The sequence below is a fragment of the Platichthys flesus genome, chromosome 3 (genome assembly GCF_949316205.1).
Source record: "Platichthys flesus chromosome 3, fPlaFle2.1, whole genome shotgun sequence".
NCBI classification, from domain to species: Eukaryota; Metazoa; Chordata; class Actinopteri; order Pleuronectiformes; family Pleuronectidae; genus Platichthys; species Platichthys flesus.
In genome coordinates this window covers 12277461-12301514 of record NC_084947.1, presented here as the reverse complement: position 1 = coordinate 12301514, position 24054 = coordinate 12277461, and the positions used below count along the sequence as shown (strand labels likewise).

General features: G+C 45.1%; 1 protein-coding gene across 4 annotated transcripts in view; it reads right to left on the bottom strand.

Moving 5' to 3' along the window:
- smtnb (smoothelin b) overlaps positions 1–24054 on the bottom strand; it is a 46814-nt gene that overhangs the window by 6592 nt on the left and 16168 nt on the right. For 2 of the 4 annotated variants that reach the window (XM_062381920.1, XM_062381921.1), the window contains exons 5-13: positions 23365–23444; positions 15867–15966; positions 11682–12388; positions 10686–10737; positions 9372–9923; positions 7422–7495; positions 776–961; positions 401–476; positions 270–302 (exon numbers count right to left, since the gene is read on the bottom strand). In XM_062381920.1, the coding sequence (XP_062237904.1) occupies positions 270–302; positions 401–476; positions 776–961; positions 7422–7495; positions 9372–9923; positions 10686–10737; positions 11682–12388; positions 15867–15966; positions 23365–23444 (1860 nt within the window). The remainder of the gene's footprint in view (positions 1–269; positions 303–400; positions 477–775; positions 962–7421; positions 7496–9371; positions 9924–10685; positions 10738–11681; positions 12389–15866; positions 15967–23364; positions 23445–24054) is intronic. The other 2 variants (XM_062381922.1, XM_062381923.1) reach the window with 1 other exon arrangement.

Below are 24054 nucleotides of genomic sequence, written 5' to 3'. Positions count from 1 at the left end.
GTGCAGACAGCTGGTGAAACCATGTGGCGAGTTCTCACTGCAAGACGTCAACACACTCCATGTAGTGGAGGTTTCAGTCATTATGTTGAGGCACACTGATGAACAGGATTCATGCACATTCAACAAAACATGTCAAACACATCATCCACTGCAGAGATACACGGAGTATAAATGCTAGTGGTCTGACAGGGACAGGATGGTGCTCATCAAAAGTCAAAACGCAGGCAAGTATCAGTAGTCTATGCACACCGCACACCAACCTGCCCTACCTATTTCCTCCTGAGTGCATCCCAGCATGGCCTCTGAGGGCAGAATGGGTCATTTAAATTTGGTAAAATCAAAACAGATTAAAAAAGGCACGTGGTTGGTGTCAGATATCTTTGTTTCTTTATGCAGTTACCTCTCTTTCTCTTGCGAAGGTCCCGCATGGCTGCACGGATCATCTTCCTCTCCTCAAAGTCTTTTGACTCATCGAGCTGTGGAGGGGAAAAAAACAAGCATGCAAGCGCGTGTGCACACACAAACACACACAAACAGAAACAATGAGTGGTCATTCCCCACAAAGAGGCGAAGTGGCAGGGCTGCATTTATGTAAGCAATTCTAACATTGTGCATACACACACATAACACTGAGTTGGGACTTTGACAAATAAACCCTCACATAGCTTCTGAGATTTAGTGTCGATACACAAACATTCTGCAGGACGGAGGCTGCTGTAGTCGTTACAAAGAGGGGCTTTTAAATGTAAATCATCCAGAATTGGGCGTGAAGTACCATTTTGTCAAGGAGCTCTTCATCCTCGATGGCAGCCAGCTGTTCGTCTGTCAGCTTTCCGGAGCGCTCGGCGGGTTTGGCCTGAGCGCTGGAGCCGTTGGGGATGGCTGGGACCTGACACGGCACCTGGACAGACGGTCCAGATGAAAACACCGGCTCAGAGGCCATAACCGGCTCAGTCTCGATCTGCACAAAACACAAACCCACACACACACACATCGTGAGTGAGAGAATACATATGCAGACATGCAGGAGGACACCGACTTTGGAGGAACTGTATGCATTCATCTTAAAAAATAAACATTGCATTGTCATCTGAGTCCTCCAGAATCCAAGTTTCATATTTATAAAACCAGGAGGGGGATTAAAAAAAACGAAAACACAATTGATGCTTGCTGACATGTATGACTTAATAGGCACAAGAGGATTTAAGGTTGAAACACACTGCAGCCATAATAGGTCTGAGTTCACATCTTTCCTCCCTTCTAGTAATCTCTTTCTGTACTAAGACTGCTCGTTCACCACATCTCATCATTTCTTCCATCCCCTCCACCTTCCAGCCTTCAAGAGACGCGGCGAACAAATGAGAGCAAGAGGAACGCTGCCAAGATACTGTGCACTCAGTTCATGGAGTGTGACTGACACGGGGTCTAAGTGACACGGAGCCGCTGCGAACCACGACTTTATGTGACAGGTTTGGTACACCGCTGCAGCTGCAAGACGGGCACAATGCATTAGCAGATATAAACTCTGAGGGGAAAACATTCGGAGCCATCCTCTCTGGTATGTGCACCACAGAGGGGCTGGTGAGCATGCGAGCGGAAGTAAAGACGGCGTTGAGCACCATGAGAACATTATGTTTCCGTAAAACGGTTTACCCTGCTTCTTCCGAGCGACTATAAATCCTAGAGAAAACAACACTCCAGATATAGCTCAGACAGCTGGCCCCGTCCCTATCCACACCATCTACCCTGTCGACCCTCCTCTCTGCTGGCCCACGGGCCAGGACAGGTCCCACCAGGGAGGGATGCTGCCCAGCACAGCTACAGAGCTGTGGGATCACGGGTGGGCCCCGGTTTAAGGGCTTTTCTGGACACAGACATCTGACCCATGGGACAGACTGGACTGAGAGACACTTGACCGACCAGGAATGTTTTGGGACACAACACAGCCAAACAAGGGATGCAAGCCGGGAGGGAACCGGGGAATGTGTGTGGGGTGAGAAAATCCCAGTTAACCATAGTGCTCCAGTTGTGTTTAATTCCGATTCAGAATATCACTGTGACAAAATAAAGATCTTGTGTCAAGGAGGTTATGTCGGTCTGCCTTTTTTAGTTAGTAGAGATACGCAAAAACTTTTGGATGGATTTCCATGAAACCTGGTGGAAGGATGAGTTATGGATCAATAGATGTCAGGAGAGAAAGAGATATGCTGCAAAAAGACAAAGGTAAAAGTGATCAAATAGGGTCACTCCTCATTACCACAGTCGATGAAGAGAGGTCAGTGACTTTTACCAGAGTAGCTGATTGACAGACGCAGCTGTCGTTGAAGGATTAGACAGGAATATGAACTCTAACCAGTGGAATAACTGAAGATAATGCTGCAAATACTCTTTATCCCTCCGAATGTCACCAGAGCACACACATGGAAAAGCAAACAATCCTACAGATGAGAGCATGTGCATTGATCTCTATAACAGAAATGTAAGACCTTAAATCCCTTAAAGGCCAGACAAGTAAAAACCTTTTCATTTATTGCTCCGTTTCGGAAAAAACCCTCATGCAAAGTTCACATTCCTGCCAAAGCTAATATCAGGGATGGTAAAGTATAGGCCAGGGCCACAGTTACTGTTGAGCTGTGGTATTTTTTCCCTCCATCGGGATGTGTAGCCGCCCGACGTAACACTTGTATGCAGACACACAGAAGTAAGTGCTTGCCAGGAGACAATCAGAAACACATGCTGCTGCAGGATTGAAATATCTCCGTGACATATTGAAGTGAAGACCCTCACATAAACACAATGTGATTGACAGCTGAGCTTTTTGAAAAAACGAGGACATAATGCAAGAATGAAACCAATGGACAACTATGAAAGAACAGATGAAGGGGTGAGTGAGTAGAACATCTCGTCACTCACAGTTCATAGTCAACTGATTTGAAGGTAATATCAACACTAAGATTTATCTGGATTAAAAGAGGTCGTGATCAGGACCATGAACAGAGAACAGTACCTTACTGTCGTGACAAGAAATGTTTGCCATCAGAGAAGGAGCAGACAGGGAACGGCGGCTTGCAAATGTCGGTGGGTGAGAAATTGGTGAAGGCTCTGAATTCTGAGGTATGCTTATCTCTGCAGAGTCTTGGGGGCATGATATCATATTTTCTTGGGTTATGCCTGATTGAGTGTCCTGGAGAGGGCTGGTTGGAGAATCCTGGGGTGCACTGGACGGAGAATCTCTGGGATTGCAAGAGGAGGTATCAAGTAGTGCTTCAAATGAGGTATCCTGCGTAGTGCAAGCCGGAGGATCACTGGATGAAGTTTTGATTTCACAAAGAACAGAAGGCAGGCTTTCTTTGCTAGACAGTTCATGGAGCGGGGGATCAGGTAGCCCCATCACCCGGCACAGGGCCTCCACTTGAGTCACTAGCCTTTCTTGCTGAACTCTCAGACTCAGGTTCTCCTCCTGCAGCTTGACAATGGCCTCAGCCAGAGGAGTCACCTGAGCAGCTGCCTCCTCCAGACGGCCATTGACTCGCTTCCCAAAAGCCTGCAGGTCAGTGTGGATCTCCCCAACTGCACACCGCAGCGTTAATGCAAAGTCCCTTTGGCAAAACTGCTCCCCTTCAATCTCAGCCTCCTCCTGAGCTAGCAGATCACCGATCACCTCCTCCAGGCCTGATTCGGCACAAGCACTGTCGGGGCTGCCCAGCGCCTCCGGAGCCTGCGAGGCGGGGAGGAAGTCCAGGTTCACTCCAGGCATGGTTCGACCAGCTACACTCAGTTTTACAGCGGTCAAAGTTTGGATTCAATCCACTGTGTCAAAACTATAGCTGGGTTGTTAGACCAGAGAGGGTTTGTGGCCTTTTCCTCAGAGGATTGGATAGAGGGTGCCTCCCTGTCTGTCTGTCACAGACCTTTCAAAACAATGCCTGGTCTTTATACCCCCAGCAAATCTCCCCTCTATACCAGCAAACACCCTGACAGCCAATGAGCATGCAAGAAATCCTGTTTCCCAGGCAGCAGTGGCTCCACCCCCTTGTTACCAGGTGCTGTGGACATGTCTATTTATCTCCTGCCCTGCTATTACTCCACTGAGACAGTCAGTCCTGGGACACTGGTTGAGGCCAGTGGGGGAACGGGGGGTGGCAACAATTTAAAAAACTCAGCCCTCCCTCTTTCAACTTTCCTTTTATTTAGAGCCCTTGTCCTTCACACCTCCACTGGCGGGATACAGTGGGTTAAGATCTGGCTCTTGACCAGGGCAGAGTTGAGACTTGCACATTAGTTTCAATCCTCTTAATATTGTCTCTTTTAAGTCCCGACTAATCAGGTCAGATCGGCTGCATGGCTGTGGTTCAAGGCAAATGTCCAGAGAGAAGAACCGCCCATGAAGGGCAGATTGTTTAGGGCAGTCTGGGTGACCAGCGAGGACGAGCAGGCTCCAGGTCTTTCACCAGCCGTGGGCGAGGATGTTAGGAGGCTCACCGTATTCCATCCAAGATTTTGTTTAAAGTTTACTGACAAAGCAGCAGGTGTTTAAAGTGCTGTTGTTTTAAATTAAGACCTTGTCCTGAGTGTTGACAGATGTCTCTGTGTGTGGTTCATATTGCAAGTTGGTCGGCTTCATCTTTTAAAAGCCAACTTAAGATTTACTGGCGTATTGTAAATACTTTACATACTTTATCTTGATACATTTTAATTAGAAGCATGAGGCTTCAAATGACACAATCTTCAACTGAGTTTCAACTTCTGCAGTTGGTAGGTGTGTCCCATATTCCACTCTCGATCAATCATTCATCTCCAACTATCCATGAATCTCTGCATCTCAAACAGGATTTCAATCAATACAGACAAATTCAAGGTAAATATCTTCACCTTAATTGAACGAACAAATGCATAACCCTTCTTTGTGTGACTCTAAATACTGAGTGCATGAATCAGGACAGGCACTCACTGGAGAACAATGGGACAAAGGGCAACAGGTGAATCAGTTTGTTGGGGAAGAACCTGGCCTCAGTGTAGTGTGGAGAGACACATGAGTGGCAGCAGGGAAAGTGGGTCGAACCCCCAAGAAGGACATGACTCTGGCCTTATCATGCATCACAGCTCTAACGCTTCTTCTTCTTTTTCTTCTTCAGTAAAGCAAAGAGATGTAGAAGGAAGGAGCAAAACAAAAAACCAAAGTACGTACACACACCATTTTCTGTTTTTGTATAGTTCTGTATTATTATGGCAGAATCTGAGGAACTGGATGACATTTAATCTTCTTTCTCTCTTAAATCAGTTTGCAACCAAACTCAAATCTGTGACACACGTGAACTGGTTGGGTAAACAGCATGTGTCATGAATCAGCCGCGTGTTTACAATAGGGTCCTTGTTCCTCCGTGTGACATTAAGACGATCTATCACTGACTGTGGGCCTGTGCGACCCGTGGCCTGGCCTCTGCGACCACAGGGAAGAGATTAACTGTCGTGTCGTCACCCTGGTTATGAAGCTAAAACATAATTTGTATTTGTGTTCAAGGCCGAGCTCAGTGGAACCAACAGCTGAGATGAGCGGGAGCAGCTGATGATCAGGCGGAGCATGAAAGCATCAATAATCAGCTGCTGTTCTCACCTGTCTGAAATAAGCTCTCATCGCTGCGCTGAAACACAACATCATCCAACCTTGATCTTCATTGTTTGACTCTTTCCACTGTTAGTTCTAACTTCAAGGTTTGTTTCTGTTGATTCTCAGTGTGCAATTTACAGGCAAGACTGTGCAAGAGCTGATACCATCAGCATCAACATGTTTTATTAGAATAAAAAAAAAGGGGAAAGTTTCTTAGCTAGACCACCAACCTGGACCACCCAACCAGATCAGAGTCACAGACAGGAACCACTGTGGTCAATAAACAACAATCAACAACGCTAAATAGCAATAGATGCAGTTACATTAGCGCCACATGTTACACACTCGCCATGCTATAATGAACATGTAGTGTTCTCATTAACCAAATCACTCAGGCTCTGTCTGGCAAACCTTGCAGAAGACTATCAGAGTGAAGAACAGAGTGAATGAGGTTTGCAGGTTTATCAAGATATGAAGTTATTCAGGTTAAACCTATATAATGATGACGATGTGGTGTTTGTTCCAGAGTCTAGTGGTGCAGTCACACAGGTATTTGTTTTAACCCCAGAGATAAAACCTGTGGTATGACCCATAACCCCGGTAGTAATGAAAGACAACATAGTTAACAATCAATTTAAAAGAGACAACTAGTGATTTACTGGCTTTAATCCATACTGTGCTGCTCTGATTGAAAAGAGACTATTTCAAATCGAGATGCAGGTCTATTCTTAGCATGATTTAAAATGCATAATATCATAAACACGTGTTAGCCCTCAAACGGAGACATTACCTGCATGTCGTTAAGGTGATGCTGTGACAGTCAGTCAAATATGAACTTCATCTCCTCCACGATCTTTGTCTTTTGTTTTTGGCAAAATCACTTTCTTCTCTGGCAGACTCTGCTGCAGTGTCTTAGTTTGTAATTGGCCCTGTGCTTCTATGACTCAACAAGGATCCTAACTGATGGAAACCATCTCATTCCAACACCCTAAATCTTCCCCGCAGCAACTTGGTGCCTCCTCCCAGCCCTAATTAACCAGCGCCCTGATCACATTACCACGTTGCCGCTGTGCTCGACACGGTGGTGGAGGGTGGGGGGGATACTCAGCCGGTAAAGAGTAAACAAGAAAGCAACTCTCTTCACCCTCCAAATCCCCTGCTCTCCATTCATGAGGACCCTTCCTTTCTTGGAGGAGCGAGTAGGCTAAGAAATGAGGCAGATGGGAGTGGAGACGTTCTTCTCAACCCTCAGAGCCAAGACAGCCCTCACCAAACCAGAGTGCACTTGGCAAAGTGACGAAGTGAGGAAGCACTTGTGTAAACATGTGTTTTAATGCAGCTGGACAGTAGTTGGGGTAGATAAGGAGAGACAGGTGTGATTTAGGAAACATTTCTCTGATAGGTCTCAGCAGGCACGGTCTGCTGAGAAAAAAGGAGGACTGCCCGGAGCACCTCCTTCCCGCTCCCTCTCTCCTTCACATACCCTACAAGGACAGATGTGACTGGCTACCCACTCTGTGTTTGATAAACACTGTGCTTCCCTCCTCTCACTCTCTTTCTCACACTCGCCTGCCTTTCATTGTCCCGACTCACATGCTTTTCAGGCCTTTATAGGTGATTGCTCAGATAGAGACGCAGCAAAACCAGGGAATTCAACTGGGGGATTCAGTGGGAAATTAAACAGTAGATGAAAACAAAGCATTTATCTCTAATTGGAAGGGACTGGAAACGGCTTTTGTTTAAAAGTATGTTTGACAAATTCTGTCAAGTTTGGGACCTTTGCCCAAGAAATCCTTCCTGAGGCAGAATGTACCTTGATGGATGATCCAGAGGAGAGGCTGGAAGAGGAGATCTTGAATGGCGTTGCTCTGAGGCCAAGGGTCAACTCTGAAACAGACACAGAAAAGATAAAGGATTTACTTGGATTTGAAAAAATTACACATTTCTTCCAAAATAATGGTATTGATTCAATCCTCAGCAACAGGATGATTTAAAACAAAGTCCAATGGCCAAGAAAGGTCCTAGGGGCCCATATGCATGTGTACAGTTGGTATGTGTGCATGGCTTGGTACTGCGTTGGTGGTAGCCATAATTCAAATGCATAAGCTGCCATAGTGTCATAAACCTCATAAAAGGTACTCATGTCTAATGAGAGACGAGTGAGAAAATATATCACTTGTCTCGCTCCCTTTGCCTCCAAGAGTACGCTCGTGCATTGTCCTGTGTAAAATCCAGGAGTTGTGCACAGTATAATTTAGGAGTCTTGGTAGGTGCAGGCAGGTTCCCAAAAGGGGATCCCAAAACTATTAAAGCAAATTGAGCTGAAAAGAAAGTGTGTGACTTTCGCGGAGGAGCCCAGTCGAGCTGCCAGAATCTGGCCTGGAAGGGGAAGGGGGGCGGGGGGGGTTGTAAGAGGTGAGGAGGCTATAATCGCACAGGTTCAGCTCGAGTCTTAAATAAACAGTTTGGGTTGGAGGTCCCGGTTGCTGGGAAGAGCTGAAACCTAAGACGTCTTGTTTGGACAGACCGTAACAGCAGCTGTAGCAGCTTTGCTTCTGAAAGATTCACGTGATTCTTGCAATTAATGAGTGCCTGCTGGGACTGTTTGCACTACGAGTATGTTCCGTACAGAGTATGTGCATTACGTTACAAGAACAGTATGTGATTGTGAGACTGGCCGACTCAATATGGAGATGAAGATTTTAGAATATTGAAACTGAGACCATCTATTGATGAACGAATGAATACTGAGGTTTTTTTTTTTATCTTATTGGTTGTGACATGACTTGTGGATTTACAAAGGCTTTCTGATATGGGCAAAAATTATATCAAGGTCAAATGTTCATATCCATTTTTTTTTAAATACAGGAGTGTGCTTAGCCACTAGAAGAACCGTACACCACTTAACTCTATATTCATTTTGGTTAACACTAATTGTACTTCCAAAAATTTCACGATTTACTCCTGCAGTGAAGGTCACTTGGTCTATTCCATCTATGGACGTGACTGATGTAACAGTGGGTTTAAATCACAGAACCACCGGGTCATCCATGACTGGTAGTTTATTTTCTGCCATCTTTCAACAGCTCTAACTGACCAATGGAAACGAATTCCCAAAATGTTTGTCTTCCTTTACGAGCATCTCACGAAATAAAGTAAACTGCTGCTTGTTGGTATAAAAGTAGCAGCACGTCTGACACGTCATCTACTGTGTGGGTCCACAGGCTTATTCAGCTCTATCGTAACAGGGATACTATTCAGCTTGGTCTGAGACTTTTCTTTTGTCCTGATACCCTCTCTGCTGTTGACTACTGACCCCCCCCCCCATTCCACACTGCAACAACTTGCCCACGATATAACAAATACCCTTCAGTGTACAACCATGCCGCTTCATACAGCTATCCCCACTCATCCATGCTGCTTTGATTCGGATCACTGAAACCATTGTCATCATCCCACTTCTCACCGAGTCATTGTCTCAGCCGTCTGCCATAGCGACTGGGATTCCATCATGATCCAAGTGTTGATATTAGCAAGGAAAGACATAAAGTGGCTTAACTAGGATTCATAGCTACAGGAAAAAGCTGCAGCTTCGCATACTCTACCAGCTCCATAAAAAGCTATATTTTGGAGTATTGAAGCTCAATCTAAAGAACTGAATTACATTTCATTGTGCTTCAAACCCAAAAAGCTACGCAAAACTGCACAATGTTTAACTCGTGTTTTTCAGCACTTCCTGCTACAATAAGTTTGATTCTCCTACCTGGTCTCTGCCCCAATGCATTGGTGGCAATGCGTGGAGTCATGTTGGTGATGGGGACGATGTTGCCCCTGGGGGTGGATGTAGAGGAGGTGGTGGTGGTGCGCCCATCCTTGATCTCAATGGTGAGGAAAGTCTTCATGTCCGGGTCTGCCTCTCCCTGGGTGACCTGCTGTCCGGCTGCTCTCCCTTGGGTGCTGTCCTCCTTTGAGTTACTGTAGGCATGCACATCTTTTTCAGCTGGATGCCTCGTCCCACCCACGGAGTTCAGCGATTGGTCAGCTGCAGACAGAGGTTTGCTAGCCCCTCCTCTTGGCTGAGGTGCAGCCTGACTTTGAGATGCGACAGATGTGGAGTCTCCAGATGTGCCGAGGGATGCTGCTGTGTGTGTGAAGCGATCAGTGGCTCTGGAGAAGCTCGTGCCGTTCCTCACAGGAGCTCTCTTCAAAGGTGTGATGCTCGGGCTCTGGCCGGACTCTGTGAACTTGCGCATTCGATCACGTACAGAGTTGGTCTTGTAGAATTGTCCCAATACAGCTTCATTCTTCTCAGGTGCTGCAAAGACATCACACAAATGAGGAGTTTAAGATACAGAGAAACACTCAAAAGATTTAAATGCATCACATAGACAAAAAGCCTAGATCCACTCCACCATCTCCTTATTCTCCTCCTCCACCTGAAAAGCCCCCAAAGAAATCCCTTTCCTCTTATCATCCTCTTTCTAGGGTTTGTTCCAGACCCTTTATTTTGGTTGACCTACCCCCCCATTTCACTGTCTTACAGTTGCTAGTTTTTGGACTTTTCAGGACATGTTTTTTCCACTCATGGGAATTTCTTTCATTCTCTGATCCTTAATACTGTCAGATACCGTGAACAAAGCTCTGGATTTGGCACGGACCGTCCAATGGAAAAAAAAAGCAAGTGATTAGAGGAGAAGATATTCACTGAGGTCATCCTAACAAAGAAGAAAACCGCAGTTTATAGTAGAGGTCCACTCTAGCCCAGAGCGCTGTCTCGTAGAAAGAGAGAAAACGGTGTAGATTACAAAATGCTCTTTCCGCAGACCTGTCTCTTGTGAGTGGCCCTACATGGTCACACTGATGACTGTGACTGTCTTTATATACTGGGTTACTAGAGACTGTGAATCAACTGGTCTGACACTTACTAGAAAATAGAAAATGAAAAAATAAAAAACTGAGCTGAGAGTCACTAACTCCTCATACTTTAGAAGCTGGTGTTTTCATTGATAACTGTCTTTACGGACTATCATGTTGATTTAATCAGTTCAGGTTGAATAGAGTCGAAATAGTTTCTTACCAGAATCCTTTGCTTGGTCATGAGGGAGAAGAAGATCCCTGTTATCTGTTATCTATAAAAAGGAAGAAACAAAGAAACAAGGCAACATAGTGATTAGGGGAAGTAGAGAAGAGTAAGGGTCAACGTGCACTGAGCCTGGATTGACGAGCACAGGGCTGCTCCATATTTGACAGGGCAGCAATGCACATTCATGAGTGGTAGGAGACTACATGGATGGCCAGTCGGGCACACACAGACACACACAAACACACACACAGAGAATCCTAAATACAGATATGGCCAGTGGTGTTCTCATTATGTAACATTTGTGTATAGAGTGAAGCAGTGGGCCTCCGTTCTTTTTTTGGCAGCTGGGGCCATGATGGGCCCCAGAGTGTTTACATTACTCTCAGGAGACTGAGCATCGGCATATCTTGCAGGGAACAATAAAAGAAGTCCAGGGCCTGCCTTGGGTAAACACATTTAGATGAGCGACAAGATGGCGTCATGGTGAACCTGAGCCCCCCCCCCCCCCGCCCTCACCCCCCAACACAGTTGACAGTAAGCACAGAGACGGCCGCTCTGTGCGTTTGGGGGGGTGAGGAGAGACAGACCCTCTGGCCCAAAATGCTGCCTATCCCTCTCTGACAGCAGGTGAGGTTAACGGGCCGCTGAGGTAAGGCAGTTTGTTTGTGTCGCCAAGTAACAAAAGTTAAACAGGTCCAAACAGGAGCCGAGTCTGGTTTGTTGGTGGATGCCGATGTGACCTGGGTTTCACTGAAGAATGGAGTGACGGGGTTTCCTTGTCAGGAACCATGAAGTGGAAAAATAAAGGGGAGCTAATGGACTGCTGCCGCACGTGACTCAGGGCTGTGAAGCTCAAGAGCACACTCCAGTGGTGTAGTTGTGATGAAGGCTGTGTATCGTTGTTACAGCTGGCTCTGTGTGTCCTGAGGTATAGTGTGCTCTAGACTCAAATACAGACATTCATCTCATACAAGGACAGCATATGCTTACCTTTTGTTTCTTGAAGTCGTTCAGCCCCTTCATGCTGTCACTGAGCAGCCCATTTGCAGGTTTGCTCCGAGATAAATTGGCCCCATCAGGCTGCTCCTCATCATTGTTGCTATCCTGGCTGGACGGAGCGTTGAGACTGGCGGGTTCCTGACTTTTGCTCTCGCTTTCTGAATCTGTGCTGTCGGATGAACCACTCATGGCCACATCCACCTCCTCCCCTGGACTTCTCCCCTCAGACGACATACTCACACTCAGTTCAGACGTCCTGGAGTCAGTCCGTTCCCTTGACAAAGGACCAATACAGTCAGAAGCCCCAGAGCCCAGACGGGGTCGGACGCCGGAGTCGGAGACATCTGAGCCAAGTCTCTGTCTGACTTTGGACAGGGAGCTGACACTTTGCTCGGATGCCCCGGAGTCCAGCCGAGCACGCTGAGAGGAACCCAGACTCCTGTCGGAGGCTCCAGAGTCAAGCCGGGCTCTGTAGGCTGAGCCCAGACTGTTCTCTGAGGCCACAGAATCCAGGTTGGACCTGGACAGCACCGAGGCCATGCTGCGATCTGAAGACGAGGAGTCTGACCTCTGACGGTGAGAGAGAACCAGGTCGGGCTCTGCGGTCATATCCTCTCTCTGAGGCTGGATCGGCAGAGCTCCAGGGCCGTCCTCCTTCACCAGGTCATCGAGAACCAACACCATGCCTGAGTTGGAGCCTGCAACAGAAAACATCAATGAAAGATGAGCAATGAATACCTCCCTGTACCACGTTCCTTTTCTGAATCCATAAAACCTGATTCTTCTTCTTCTTACAGGGATAGTAAACTGGAGGATGAATGTGAGCAAAGAAAGACGGGAGGTGGTGAAGTAAAAGACTGAACCGATGGAAATGAAATACTTCCGCAGCTCTGGGGCCCAATGAGAGGCTAGTGCTCGAAAATATCACTCGGGATCACAGAGCAGGCACGTGGAGACTTGAGAGGATGTAGGCATTTCCTCCAGACTAGCCTCAGTTCCTGAGCGAGATTACTTAGATTGTGTTGGTGGATGTGCATGAAGGAGGAGGAAAGGCCATGCGGTGTAGCCATAGTCATTGGGACAGAGTCCAAGGAGTCAAGGAGGAAGTGGGGTGAAATAGAGACCAGGAGAAGTACTTCCCCTTCCCCTCTGTCCAAGCTCCTCAACTATTCCTTCTCACCCCAGGAAACCACACTACAAACAACCCAGCGGTGCCCACATCCTCAGTCTGTGATCGTCTCTACCTCCAGCTCCCCATGGTGCATCCAGTCAACGATATATCTGAGAGCGTGTATGCAGCACAGATAACGAAATCAGGGAAGTTGATCAGATTCCCACATAACCTGTAGAGACGCAGACACATGAAAGCACGTCTGTGTGACCCTTGTCTTCACCGACTCTTACTCTGCAACCCAGCGTAGGTTCACCAAGCGTGCATGGCTTTCATTTACACAACCAAATCAAAGTGGAACTCCTGTCTGAGCGGCAGCCACGGCAAACTCTTTCAACTCTGAGCTGAACGGGATCAAGGCTACGCATTCTCAGCTTCATTTAAAGCAGCTGATATTTTTCTGGTGTTTTTTTTTTTAAATTGGTATTCGTTATTGTGTTCCACCTCCCCAAAATAGACAGTAGCCAACTTTTGCACAGTCAATTTATAGATGGCAGCGAGTTGTTGATTAGACCGACCAAGATGATTATGTAATATGGTCTGAATGGGAAACATGATTAAGAGAAACAATAAGCTGCTCCTGTGTGTCACATGTGACACTGAATGGTTCACCAGCAGCAGCGTCTCCATCCAATGATGCACTCAACCCAAACTCAATTACTGGTCAACTGTAACTGAAGTGAGAGCCAGAACACAGCTTCTCCTACAAACTCATGTTATTGTTCATATCTCTTTTCTTTGCCATTCACCAACTGTAATGTCCATTGTGTAGCAATTTCTGGGAAAATCCCCCACTGCTGCTGGACTATAATGAGAGATTTGCTTTGGCTCCAGAATAGCAACAAATGCTGAACTTGTGCACTCTGCCGCCAGTTAATATATAGAGAACAAACAAAGGACAAGGGTTTTCTTTATCTATCTTTAAACTCAAGCAGTGACCAGAGAAAGCTCACGTTTGATCTCACTGCCAGCGAATCAACACTTTGATCATGTGTCATGTGATCGTGACCTTTTGGATTCAGATCCAGTATTTAAGTCACTTTCTTGCAATCTGGCAAATTTTATGGACAGATTTCTGTGTGTGTGCAGAATAATGCAAACACACCCAGAATAGATTACCACAACACTGGTTGGCAGGATGGGACATGGGTCAAGGAGGTTCCCAGTCAATTTTGATCTGGATCCACATCATGTGTTCAGTTTCTTTTGAAGATAGGGCAGCTTGTTTCTGACATGTTCACCAAAGTGTCGGAGAATAATTCATGTCAAATCAGGTGAGTTTACAGGACTGATGTCTATGCTTGTGCACAATTTGGTGCAGTTTGGTGCATTTAGTGTGGAATGTAAAGAGAGTGTTGGACTTTGGTGAAGGATACTTTCTACTAGTTATTGTTATGCAACCTTAGGGTTTATATGAAATATTGAAAGATTTTTCAGTCGTTATTTAATGACATCAGTGGAGAGTGGTTGAGTAATTCGATTTTAAGTTTTACACAGGGACAATAAAAGTTCTCATACAGCTGAATGGTTTTACAGCTGCACACCAGGGTGTTCTGATTTATATGCATGACAAGCAGCCTGATATTTATGGTAATGCACAAGATGCTCCTGTGCTCGGTCCAGTGTAAATTTTGAATTTGTATTATTGTCCAACTTGAGCAAGATTCTGTTAGGGGAACTTGAGGCGCGTAGCACATTCCACTGAGAGTCTCTGCAAACATTTCATTTCCTAAATCATAGCCCTACCTGTTACAGTTTGCACAAGAGCCAGCTGGACATATGGTCATTGAGGTAAAGAATGTTAATGTGAGCCTTTTTTGAACGAGAGGAAGAGGTATGCGTTTGTGCTACGTCCCAAAAAAAAAAACAAGCCACCGATCATCCAAGTTAAAACTTTTCTGCTACTTTCCCTCTGCTGAAAACAGGCCCCACCCCGGCTACACTGTCCTGTCCCGACCACAGACGTCCTGTGTCTTGCTCAATTCTTGTCCTCCTTTGCTTTTCTACGGTGGTCTTTTTCTGGTCACCCCAGCTTCACCCTTGTTTAAATTGTAAGGCAGGGATAAATCAGGAACACTGGGAAGTTTCTGCGCCACGTCAAACCAACCTCAGCTCTGTTCTGGTATCAGCTTTATTTAGCAGAGGTGTGGCTGTTGGGTTTCCCTCCGTTGCTTCCCATAACCCCAAAGCCAACAATCCAGGGTAAAACCAGGCCACACAGAATGACATTATCATGGCTGTCAACCTTCAGGCCTACTCAAGGTCAGCCCGGCCTGCGCTTGGCTTAAAAGATGAATACGTTAAATTTTTCCTACATGCAGGAGGTTGTCCAATTAATTCTGAGGTGATTGAAATGTTACAAATTTCTGTCACACCATTGATGACTCGTCAACAATGTGTGTTTGTCATTTTACAAGCCATTCATCCTCAGCTCTGGTTGGTGCGCCTGCAAAGCTTCAAGGTTCCAGTGAAGGAAGCACATTCATTCCCTCCTGAAGGACAGCATTCATCCTAAGTTATTAATGGTTGGTCTAACAGAGTGGTTAATGAAATTACCTCACACTTAGGAAGCCTAAGTCATTAAGCCTATGGCTGTAAGTGACTCCAAACAGCTAATAAAGTCAGATGAAGGAGCTCAAAGAGTCTGAGCTAACATGACCTCTTGACCGACACCTCGGGAGAATGGCTCCTTTAGGCTTAATATTTTAACAGGCAGCAAGGAGGAAATTGCATGAAGGCGGATGTATATGCAGGCGCAGGTACACGCAACAGAGGTGGTCAGTGTTGGCCTCACGTCTGCAGTGCTGCTTACCAAGATTAAATCTTTAGGCAACTGTTTACAGTATATACAAGCTTTTGTTATTCAATGATCCAGAAAGAGTAGCATGTCCAAACGTGCTCTAAATGTCACGTGCAGATACATTATCAACGCAGCCAGTGGAAAGATGGGACAACTGCTCCAGGAGACGTCCCGTGCAGTTTGGTGCCAAGTGAGTGTTTCTCACCTCTTCTCTGCAACTCTCTGCTCTGCTGCGTCTGCTGGCCGTGCTGCAACTCCAGGATCTGAGATCTGACGCGCTCTCGATCACTGTGATTCTCCGTCTCCTGTGAGGACAAAACAGAAGAAAAAAATGTCAAAAATCACACATGCTCAGTGAACCTCAATTCAGCTGAAAAAGTTGACCATTTCCTTAGTATATCATTCACATATACTCATATTTTCTGTTTATATTCTCTGTATTCTTTATTTAATTGTATTGTTAACATTCTATTTTAAGTCCTATTTTATGCTTTCACTTTTCTTATCTCAGATCACAAATGCCTTCAGCTATTTCTTAGGACAACAGCCAATTCCAAACTGCCGGCCCATTTCTCCAGAGCAAAAACAATCTGCTCTATGATCATCTGTTTGAGGTCAGCTGGTGATAACAACAGGTTTTATGTTGGAGGTCGAGGTCAAATGCCCCAGCCATGATGAGCAACAGGTTTGGCCAGCTGGAAAAGTAAAGATCTGTTTTATTTTTCATTGTACATGTCTGAAAGAGACGCCCTGGCAGTCAGAAGAGTCAACATAGATTCAACACATAGCTCAATGCTGGTATATCTTTGATTTATGATCTGAGTCAACTTGGGTAGTTCCTTATTTCAAAATAAACTGCAGTCTAACAAAGTACTTCAGATTATCAATTATGTTCAATTATTCACAATAGCAAATGTGCAACATTAACATTGAAGAAGGAAACCTTGCTAAAATAAGTCATTTCAGAACATCATGATAATTCTGACAAGGGCAAATTAAATGTCAAGTGTTTTCCAATGTTCAGTTACGGCTGACAGCACCTACTGACACAAATGCTTGTTGCCCGCTGCACCTTCTCTTGGAGAATTGCTTACTTTGCTAGCTTTGGTCCACCATGGTAATTATGTTGATTAAATAACTGAAAGGGCACAACAAATCCACTGGGAACCGACTGATCCATGTTTCATTCCTATTCTTTTACTATGCAGTAAAAAAAAAAGAAAGAACCATTTCTGCAGCATCTCGGTGCCACTCTGCTCTGATAGTCACAGCAGGAAGCAGACCTCAGAGGACAGGCAGCAGTATTTTGGCATATGGAGAGGAAACGGGCGGGTGCGGTGGGGGAGGACGGAGAGGGTAAGATGAAGAACTGCTATTGGGCCTCTGGTGTCTGACCTTGAGCTACTCCACAGGAGAATCAGCTGCACAAATAAGTCTCCTCCGAGCACGTGTGCACACACTCTTTAAATCACTCCCCTACATATTCTTAATCCACAACACCCTGAGGACCTAGAAACTTTTCTATTAAAAAGGCACAAAAACTTGTGTGGAGCTTTGAGTGGGATGCATCATTCTGAACCATATCACAGCACATAATCTGCTTAGAGGGGTTTTATAAGAGGCATCTGGGTTAAGAATAGACAAGCACACGTTTGGGTGGATCCTGGAAAAACAGACAGGCCATGACCTTACACAATGAAAATATAATTATACTTAGACCAGAATTACAGCCTGACATTAATGCAAAAAGCTTCTGAAAACATATTCACAATCTCTCAAGCAAGCAAAGAAAGCACACACCCACAACACGCAATCAGTTCCCCATGCGTCAACAAGGGACTGGTACAGTTGTCAGCAGCAGCATGAAAATCTTATAAATCGCACCTTTGTGTTTTAAAAGCTTCTAATCAATGCAGTGTGTGATCAGAGAGAGGCCGAGAGTCAGCGGGGAGACAAAACACAAAGCCCGTTCCAACTTTAAACACAAGCGAGCGGCAGAGGTGTAAAATGAGACAAGGCTTTCTGCTCCACTGACTGTGACCTTCCCCACCTTGAGCAGATTACAGGGCAAAGCAGCTCAATCACCGAGGAGAAAATGTAATCAGACCCTGTCGCAGGAGACGGCAGCACAAAAAGGAAAAGGTGAAACTGCTCGGTTTAACAAAGACCCATGATTAAACTTTCAAAAATATTTATTTAGTAAAATAAATTGTTAATAAGTTGTTTTGCTAAATTTTTCCAAGAGAGGAAAAGTTTCCTTAAAGGCAGGAAAGAGAAACAAAAAACTTAATATGTAGGATAAGGTTCTCCACAGTGTCACTGCCATTTCCTTCAAAATTCATGAATGAATTAATCTCTGTGAAATCAGTGAAAATGTCAAAAAGCCCTATCTCAAATGTTCTTCCCTGATGCCTCAGGAATAGATACACTGGGCATTCACTCCTGGTCAAATGAGAAATGAGTAGAAATGGGTTTTTATTGGCTCTGATGGCAGTGATGGAAAAGTGACAAGCAAGTGAACGAGCTAAATGACAAGAGAGTGAGGTGAAAGAGAGCACCTCAGTTTTTGGAGCCTTTGTGATATTGAACACAATGTACAGGTAGATAAATCACAGGAAGGCAAACTCCTCTGCTCGCAATAGGTAAGGAGTCATTTGACTTTTTAGAATTTACCAAAGTTAAAGAAACCTGTTTTGATCCACTAATTTGAGTGTGAAAGAAGTATAGATGCCAGAGTGTGGTGCTAGAGATCAGACACTGGCAGATACAATGTCATGTCCTCAGACCAAACTGCCCTAAGATGACACCGCCTGGAAAATGTAAACAAGGTCGGCCCAGAACAACAGAGCAGCTAAGAGAGACGGCCGAGCTGAACGAGATGGGTCTGACACGGGGACACCCCAACACGGTGCCCAGGACAGACCCAGACTCAGGCAGGTAGTCTATGCCTTATGCCCCTCAAGGGACATGGAGGATTCCTGACCCATACCAACACTGTCTTGCCACCAAGTTCCATGGAAAAACATCCAGTAGACTTAGTTTCATCTTGTTAAAAAAAAAAGGGGGGGGGGGGCAGCACAGACTTAAGGTTATAAAAATGTCATCTAAGCTTTTCAAGACAAAGGTGAAAGTTGCTGAAGCAGTCTTGGAGACCGCAGGAGAAAGCGAAAACTTTTGTGGAATGCTCCTTTAATGAGTGATCCCAGTGTCTGATGAGGACACAGACAGTCCTCTGCAGCAGCACCAAAGACTGGAGGCACTTCAGTGTTATAATGTGAGGAGGTCACACACTGAGGACACTTCTATAGTGGAGTCACCAGGAGATAATTGCGCTTGGGACATATACACAATTAGAGAGAAGGAGTCTTTCCTCACCCGCTGCTCCACCCCCTCCGCAGCCTCCACCAGGAGTCAGACAGGCAGCCGTCATTTCACAGCTCCCACCAAACCACAGGGAACATATTTCTCACAGACAGTGAGGCAGAGGGAAAAAAGGGAAGATAAAGTGGAACTGGAGACGCAGACCAGAACGCGGGACCTGCTGCCAGCCACCGAGCTGTCATTAGCGGCTTTGCCCTGGCCCCAACGTTCGGGGACCTGACAGAGTGGAACACCGACGCTGTGCCACTCCGACGCTCGCCCGAACCACTTGCCCCCATCTGGCATCAGGAGGCCTCTTTGTGTTGAGCCATGATTGCAATATCTAAAACTCATAAACACAAACACAACTGGTCCCTCTCTCGTGACCAAGGCGAGGCGTGGGCCATCTGGACTCCTCTGAACCCTCAAAAATATAAAACAACAATGAGGCAGAGGCTGAGCCAGTGGCGAGGTTGCACACCTCCTCCACCATCGGTTCAGAGAGCAGTGATTGACAACACATCTGAGTTTGAATGCTCCATTTTTCCATGAAAGGTAAATTCATCAGTCCCCATCACTGGTGAGGTCAGAATCATCCGAGGGTCTTCCACCATCCCTCCACGTGGAAGAGAGAAGACGAAACCTGGCAGCTCACTTTCCATTACTGCAGCCGGAGGAACCACACGCTCGGCTCAACTCCAATAATTGAAATAAAGTAGCTGGAATGAAATAGCAATCAGGTGGGTATCTCTCACACACACACATACAGTCTGGAGTGAGGAAACCCACAGGAGAAGTCATCTTTACTTACTGTAAATCACCACGTGCCACTCTCAGCTTTTCAAAGTGGATCTACTGTACTTTTTCCAAAGTCCGGGCTATTGCAATGGCTTTAAGACAATTCAAGCCTTGCCCTTTCCTCAGGTCTCGTCTTGCAACACGTTTATGATGAGATCAGGGAACAAACAAAAGTCTGTCTGGAGCTGCAACACACGCCCAACACGCAGCCTACCTGTGCTCTCCCAAAGCACCCAGACGACATGCAGACCTGCAGCCTCAAAGAGACCAGTTCCCAAAATACATTTAAAACCAAAAAAATCTAAAGAATACTCCAAGAAGTTATCTCGTTTTGTTTTCCATTCTTTCACGGAATTATTTTCTGTAAAGTTGTCCAATGAGCCAGTTTATTATCTTGCATCATTATGGTCAGCTGAAATTAATAAAAGGTGAATTAACAAAAAAAACTGTACACAAACCTGAGAGTTAAACAGAGAGGCAGGCACGTCCCATTATTCTTCAAACAGACAGAAACAGATGTGGAATTATATCTAACAGTTCCTTTAGTTGGAATAAAAAGAAGAAGAAAGTCAGAGAGGAGCTTTAAGTCTGTGACACACAAGAGCCGGAAAATCATAGTGACATTTACCTTCTCCTCACTGGACTGACTGCCTCTCTCTCCTCCCTCTCTCTCAGCAGTTACCCTATTGGAGTCAGGACGCTCACTATTCTGCCACTCTCCTCCCTCAGCCACATCATACATACTCATACACACACAAAATACCAACAAGCCACTCCCTTGACTTCCCCTCCCTCCCATTCTGTCTCCACAGGGACCTGACCCCCACCACACATAAACACAGGTTAAAAGGGTTGCCTGGTTGACTCATTAACTTCTGACACACTGCCATTACTGTGACCAAATTTGTCTTTATTTCTCCAACTGCTCTTGATGTTAAGACAAAAGATATGTAAACGTATCATATCCTCAATAAAATCGTCAGATTTTTTACACGGTTTTATCCTGAAATAATTAAATAAATATCCGTTATTCCTATTGGCTTTTCTTTCCGCTCTATACGTATAATTAAATTCCTTATAAGCCGCTAGAGTACAGTTTCTCCGAATGAGCAAAAGGAAACTTTTACCGTACCTCAGCTATGACACTTCAACCGTGCCTATTAATAACAGTTCTTAAATTCTAACGGGAGTTGGATTCTGGTCAGATTCCACATGAATAACTACATTAATAAACAGGCACATTCACGATAAAGTTTCCCTTCTAAACGTACAATACGTAACTTCGGCTGTTTGGCGTCTCTCAATCCAAATAATGTGATGACATTGTGAAGCAGCATGGGATCATGAGTTGTTGTCTTTACCATCATTGCCAATCTAAATCTAAGGCTAACAGTGTGTTTTTCCTTCGCCATGCATCATTTGCCCTGGAAGTTACAGCAGAGACACGAAAATTTAAGGCGGCCAAACTGAAACGTACCAATGTTTAAAATATTTTCGATAATGCAAGTACACAATTTTAATGAAGAGTTGTGACGTTTAATAGCTTTACGGTTGTGTCACACAAGCTCTTCAGCGGGTGTTTGTCTCAGGCTGCCGTCATATTGCATGTTGTGTGTTTGGCTTTTGTGTGTTTGGCTGTTGTGTGCTCGGCTGCTGTGGAAGCCTATCAGGGACCTCCATCTGCAAAGAGACAATCGGACTCAGCTCAAAGAGATCCGCTGCTGTGATGTGAGTGGAAGGAGCCCTGCTGCTGCTGCTGCTGCTGCTGCGGGCCAATGTTGTTTTTGGCCACGTACCCACTCCAGTGCAGACTAGACTGCTGAGACACAGCTGGTGGGGTGCCTGTCTGTCCAGCCTCCCCCCCATCCAGATCTTCACCACCCACCCTCTCATCCATCACACCACCTGTGGTTCACAAACCCACCGCCGTACAACCGGGCTGACAGGAAGTGAGGTAAAAAGGCTTGAATGCCAGAGCATCCTGTGACGTCAACATCCTATCATCACTTCCCATCTGAGGAGAAAACACAAACACACCCGGGAATGCACGCAGGCGAAGCACAGGCTGCGACAGAGAAAATACTATGACGATATAAACGGTTTCTTACGCATGAACAACCAGAACATAGAGCACTGATAGAACAACTTATTGTATTTTCTCTCAAAGCGTAGACACAGTGTTGTAAGCGTTTCATCACTTTAAGCACTCAGAGGCTTGATTACAACAGCGGTGAGCTCACACAGTAAGTTTGTTTTTTTCTCCATAGAGATCTCATCGACTGGAAACAGAGCATTCTTTTAAAAAAAAAAAAAAGGGGGAAATAAAGCCAATAAGATAACACCAGGCATTCAAGTCTCTTCACATCATGATGTCTGCAACAACCATATAATCCAATCTGCTGCACTGGAAGAGACAGAAGAAAACAGAGTCTTGTTTGTTCTCCTCTAGAGGGACAATCCGCTGTGAGGAGGAAGTCTGGCGTTACAGAGAGGGTCCTCAAAATGTAATTACCTCGGACAGGGAGGTTAGGTTTTTGTCTACATTTGTTTGGTAGTTAGCAGGAATATCCAAAAACTACTCAAGTGATTTCCATGAAATTCTCTGGAGAGGTGGAGCATGAACCGAGGAGGAGCTCATTCTTTAACATTGTGAAATGTTTTTCAACATCTTAACAAAATAATTTTTTGATCTTGATTGTACTACATATTTTTGCATGTAGTACAATCAGTGATGTCATTTGTGAAAACCAGACCAAAATATATTAAGTATATTATACTAATAAGATAAAATGCTAAACATCCTCAATACACATACACATAGAATAAAATTTGACTCATGTTAGTATGACAGAAAAAATGCAGAGAGGAGACAATAGTTGTTAAAGAATGAATAACAGCTATATCATCTAAATAAAAATCCAGCACTAGAAATTTTGAATGTGGTTACATAAGGAGACGGTTTGGCTTTGACTCTACTTAGCACCATGCTAGTTAAAATCCTTTTTTTACCATTGATTAAACCCAATCACTCTCAATTGTTTAAAGTAGAAGCCTGTGCTGACAGATCCAGATGCTGCCTTCACTAAACTCCAGGCAGGTCAGATACAATTTTATCTCTCTCCACATACTCGTCCAGAAACCAGGATAAGGACGTTAAAACAAAATGCATTCCTTGCCTTGTGGTAAAGCCTCTGCATGTACTTTCCTGTGTGTCTGTTTGTGCAAGTGTGTGTTGCAGCCGCATTAATGACACACTGTGTGACTCAAGTCACAATGCTTGTTGTTGTTGTTGTTGTTTGCTGCATTCCTGGTTGTGGCGGCAGAGAAACCTCGGCGGTCTGCGTTACCATTCAAACAGACTCAGCACCCACAAATTGCTCTGTGCTCAGTTCATTCTCGCAAATGGAAGCTGACAGGAGTGCACGTTAAATCGGAGATAGTTTGCTCATCAGCTGCAATGGTGGTGATGAACATAATGCATTTGCTTCTTGCTGTGACATTCAATTATAGGGATGGATCACTTTGTTAAACTCTGCTGTACTCACTCCAATTCCCATGATGCCCTGGGGCTCCACGCTCTCAGGATCCAGGCAGCGACCGGGAGCTTTAACCCTCTCCACAGTCCCTAAAACACAGGCAGCCGTGCTTAGACAATAATAGGAGTTTAATAGATGACACACAAAAAGACTATGCAGGGGGTGAAGGTGCTCACATATTTGTGTGTGTCACGGTGTCAGTGCATCACAGTGTTTCAGACTGACAGGGGCCTCACACAGACCAGACCGGCCTGAGGAATGAAAGGAATCCACTATCTGATCCAGTATCATAGGTAGATCTACCACAGAGACGATGGCCACACCAGACAGGCTGCTATCTGTCCCTTGTGAAATATGCACACACGCTCAGTGACAATGGGTATTTCTCCCCAGAGCTTCTTTAAAACAAAAACATGTTTATATTTATTTTTTTAAGTTTGGATTAACGTCAAACCAGCCATTATTAAGTTTTGGCAGGTCACAGTTATTTCATCAGGCCAATCAGAGACCGACTTTGGTGCCAAAATAAATCAAATCCCTGAGTTTAATCCACACTGAGGCAGTGACATCTAGAATATCATAACATATTAGGCATGTTTTTTTTCTTGTGGTGACACATTCATAAATAAAAGTCTAGTTATGGCCCATTTAATCCGACATTGTGACCTTTAACTTTATTTTTAAAGCTTCAACTTTAGG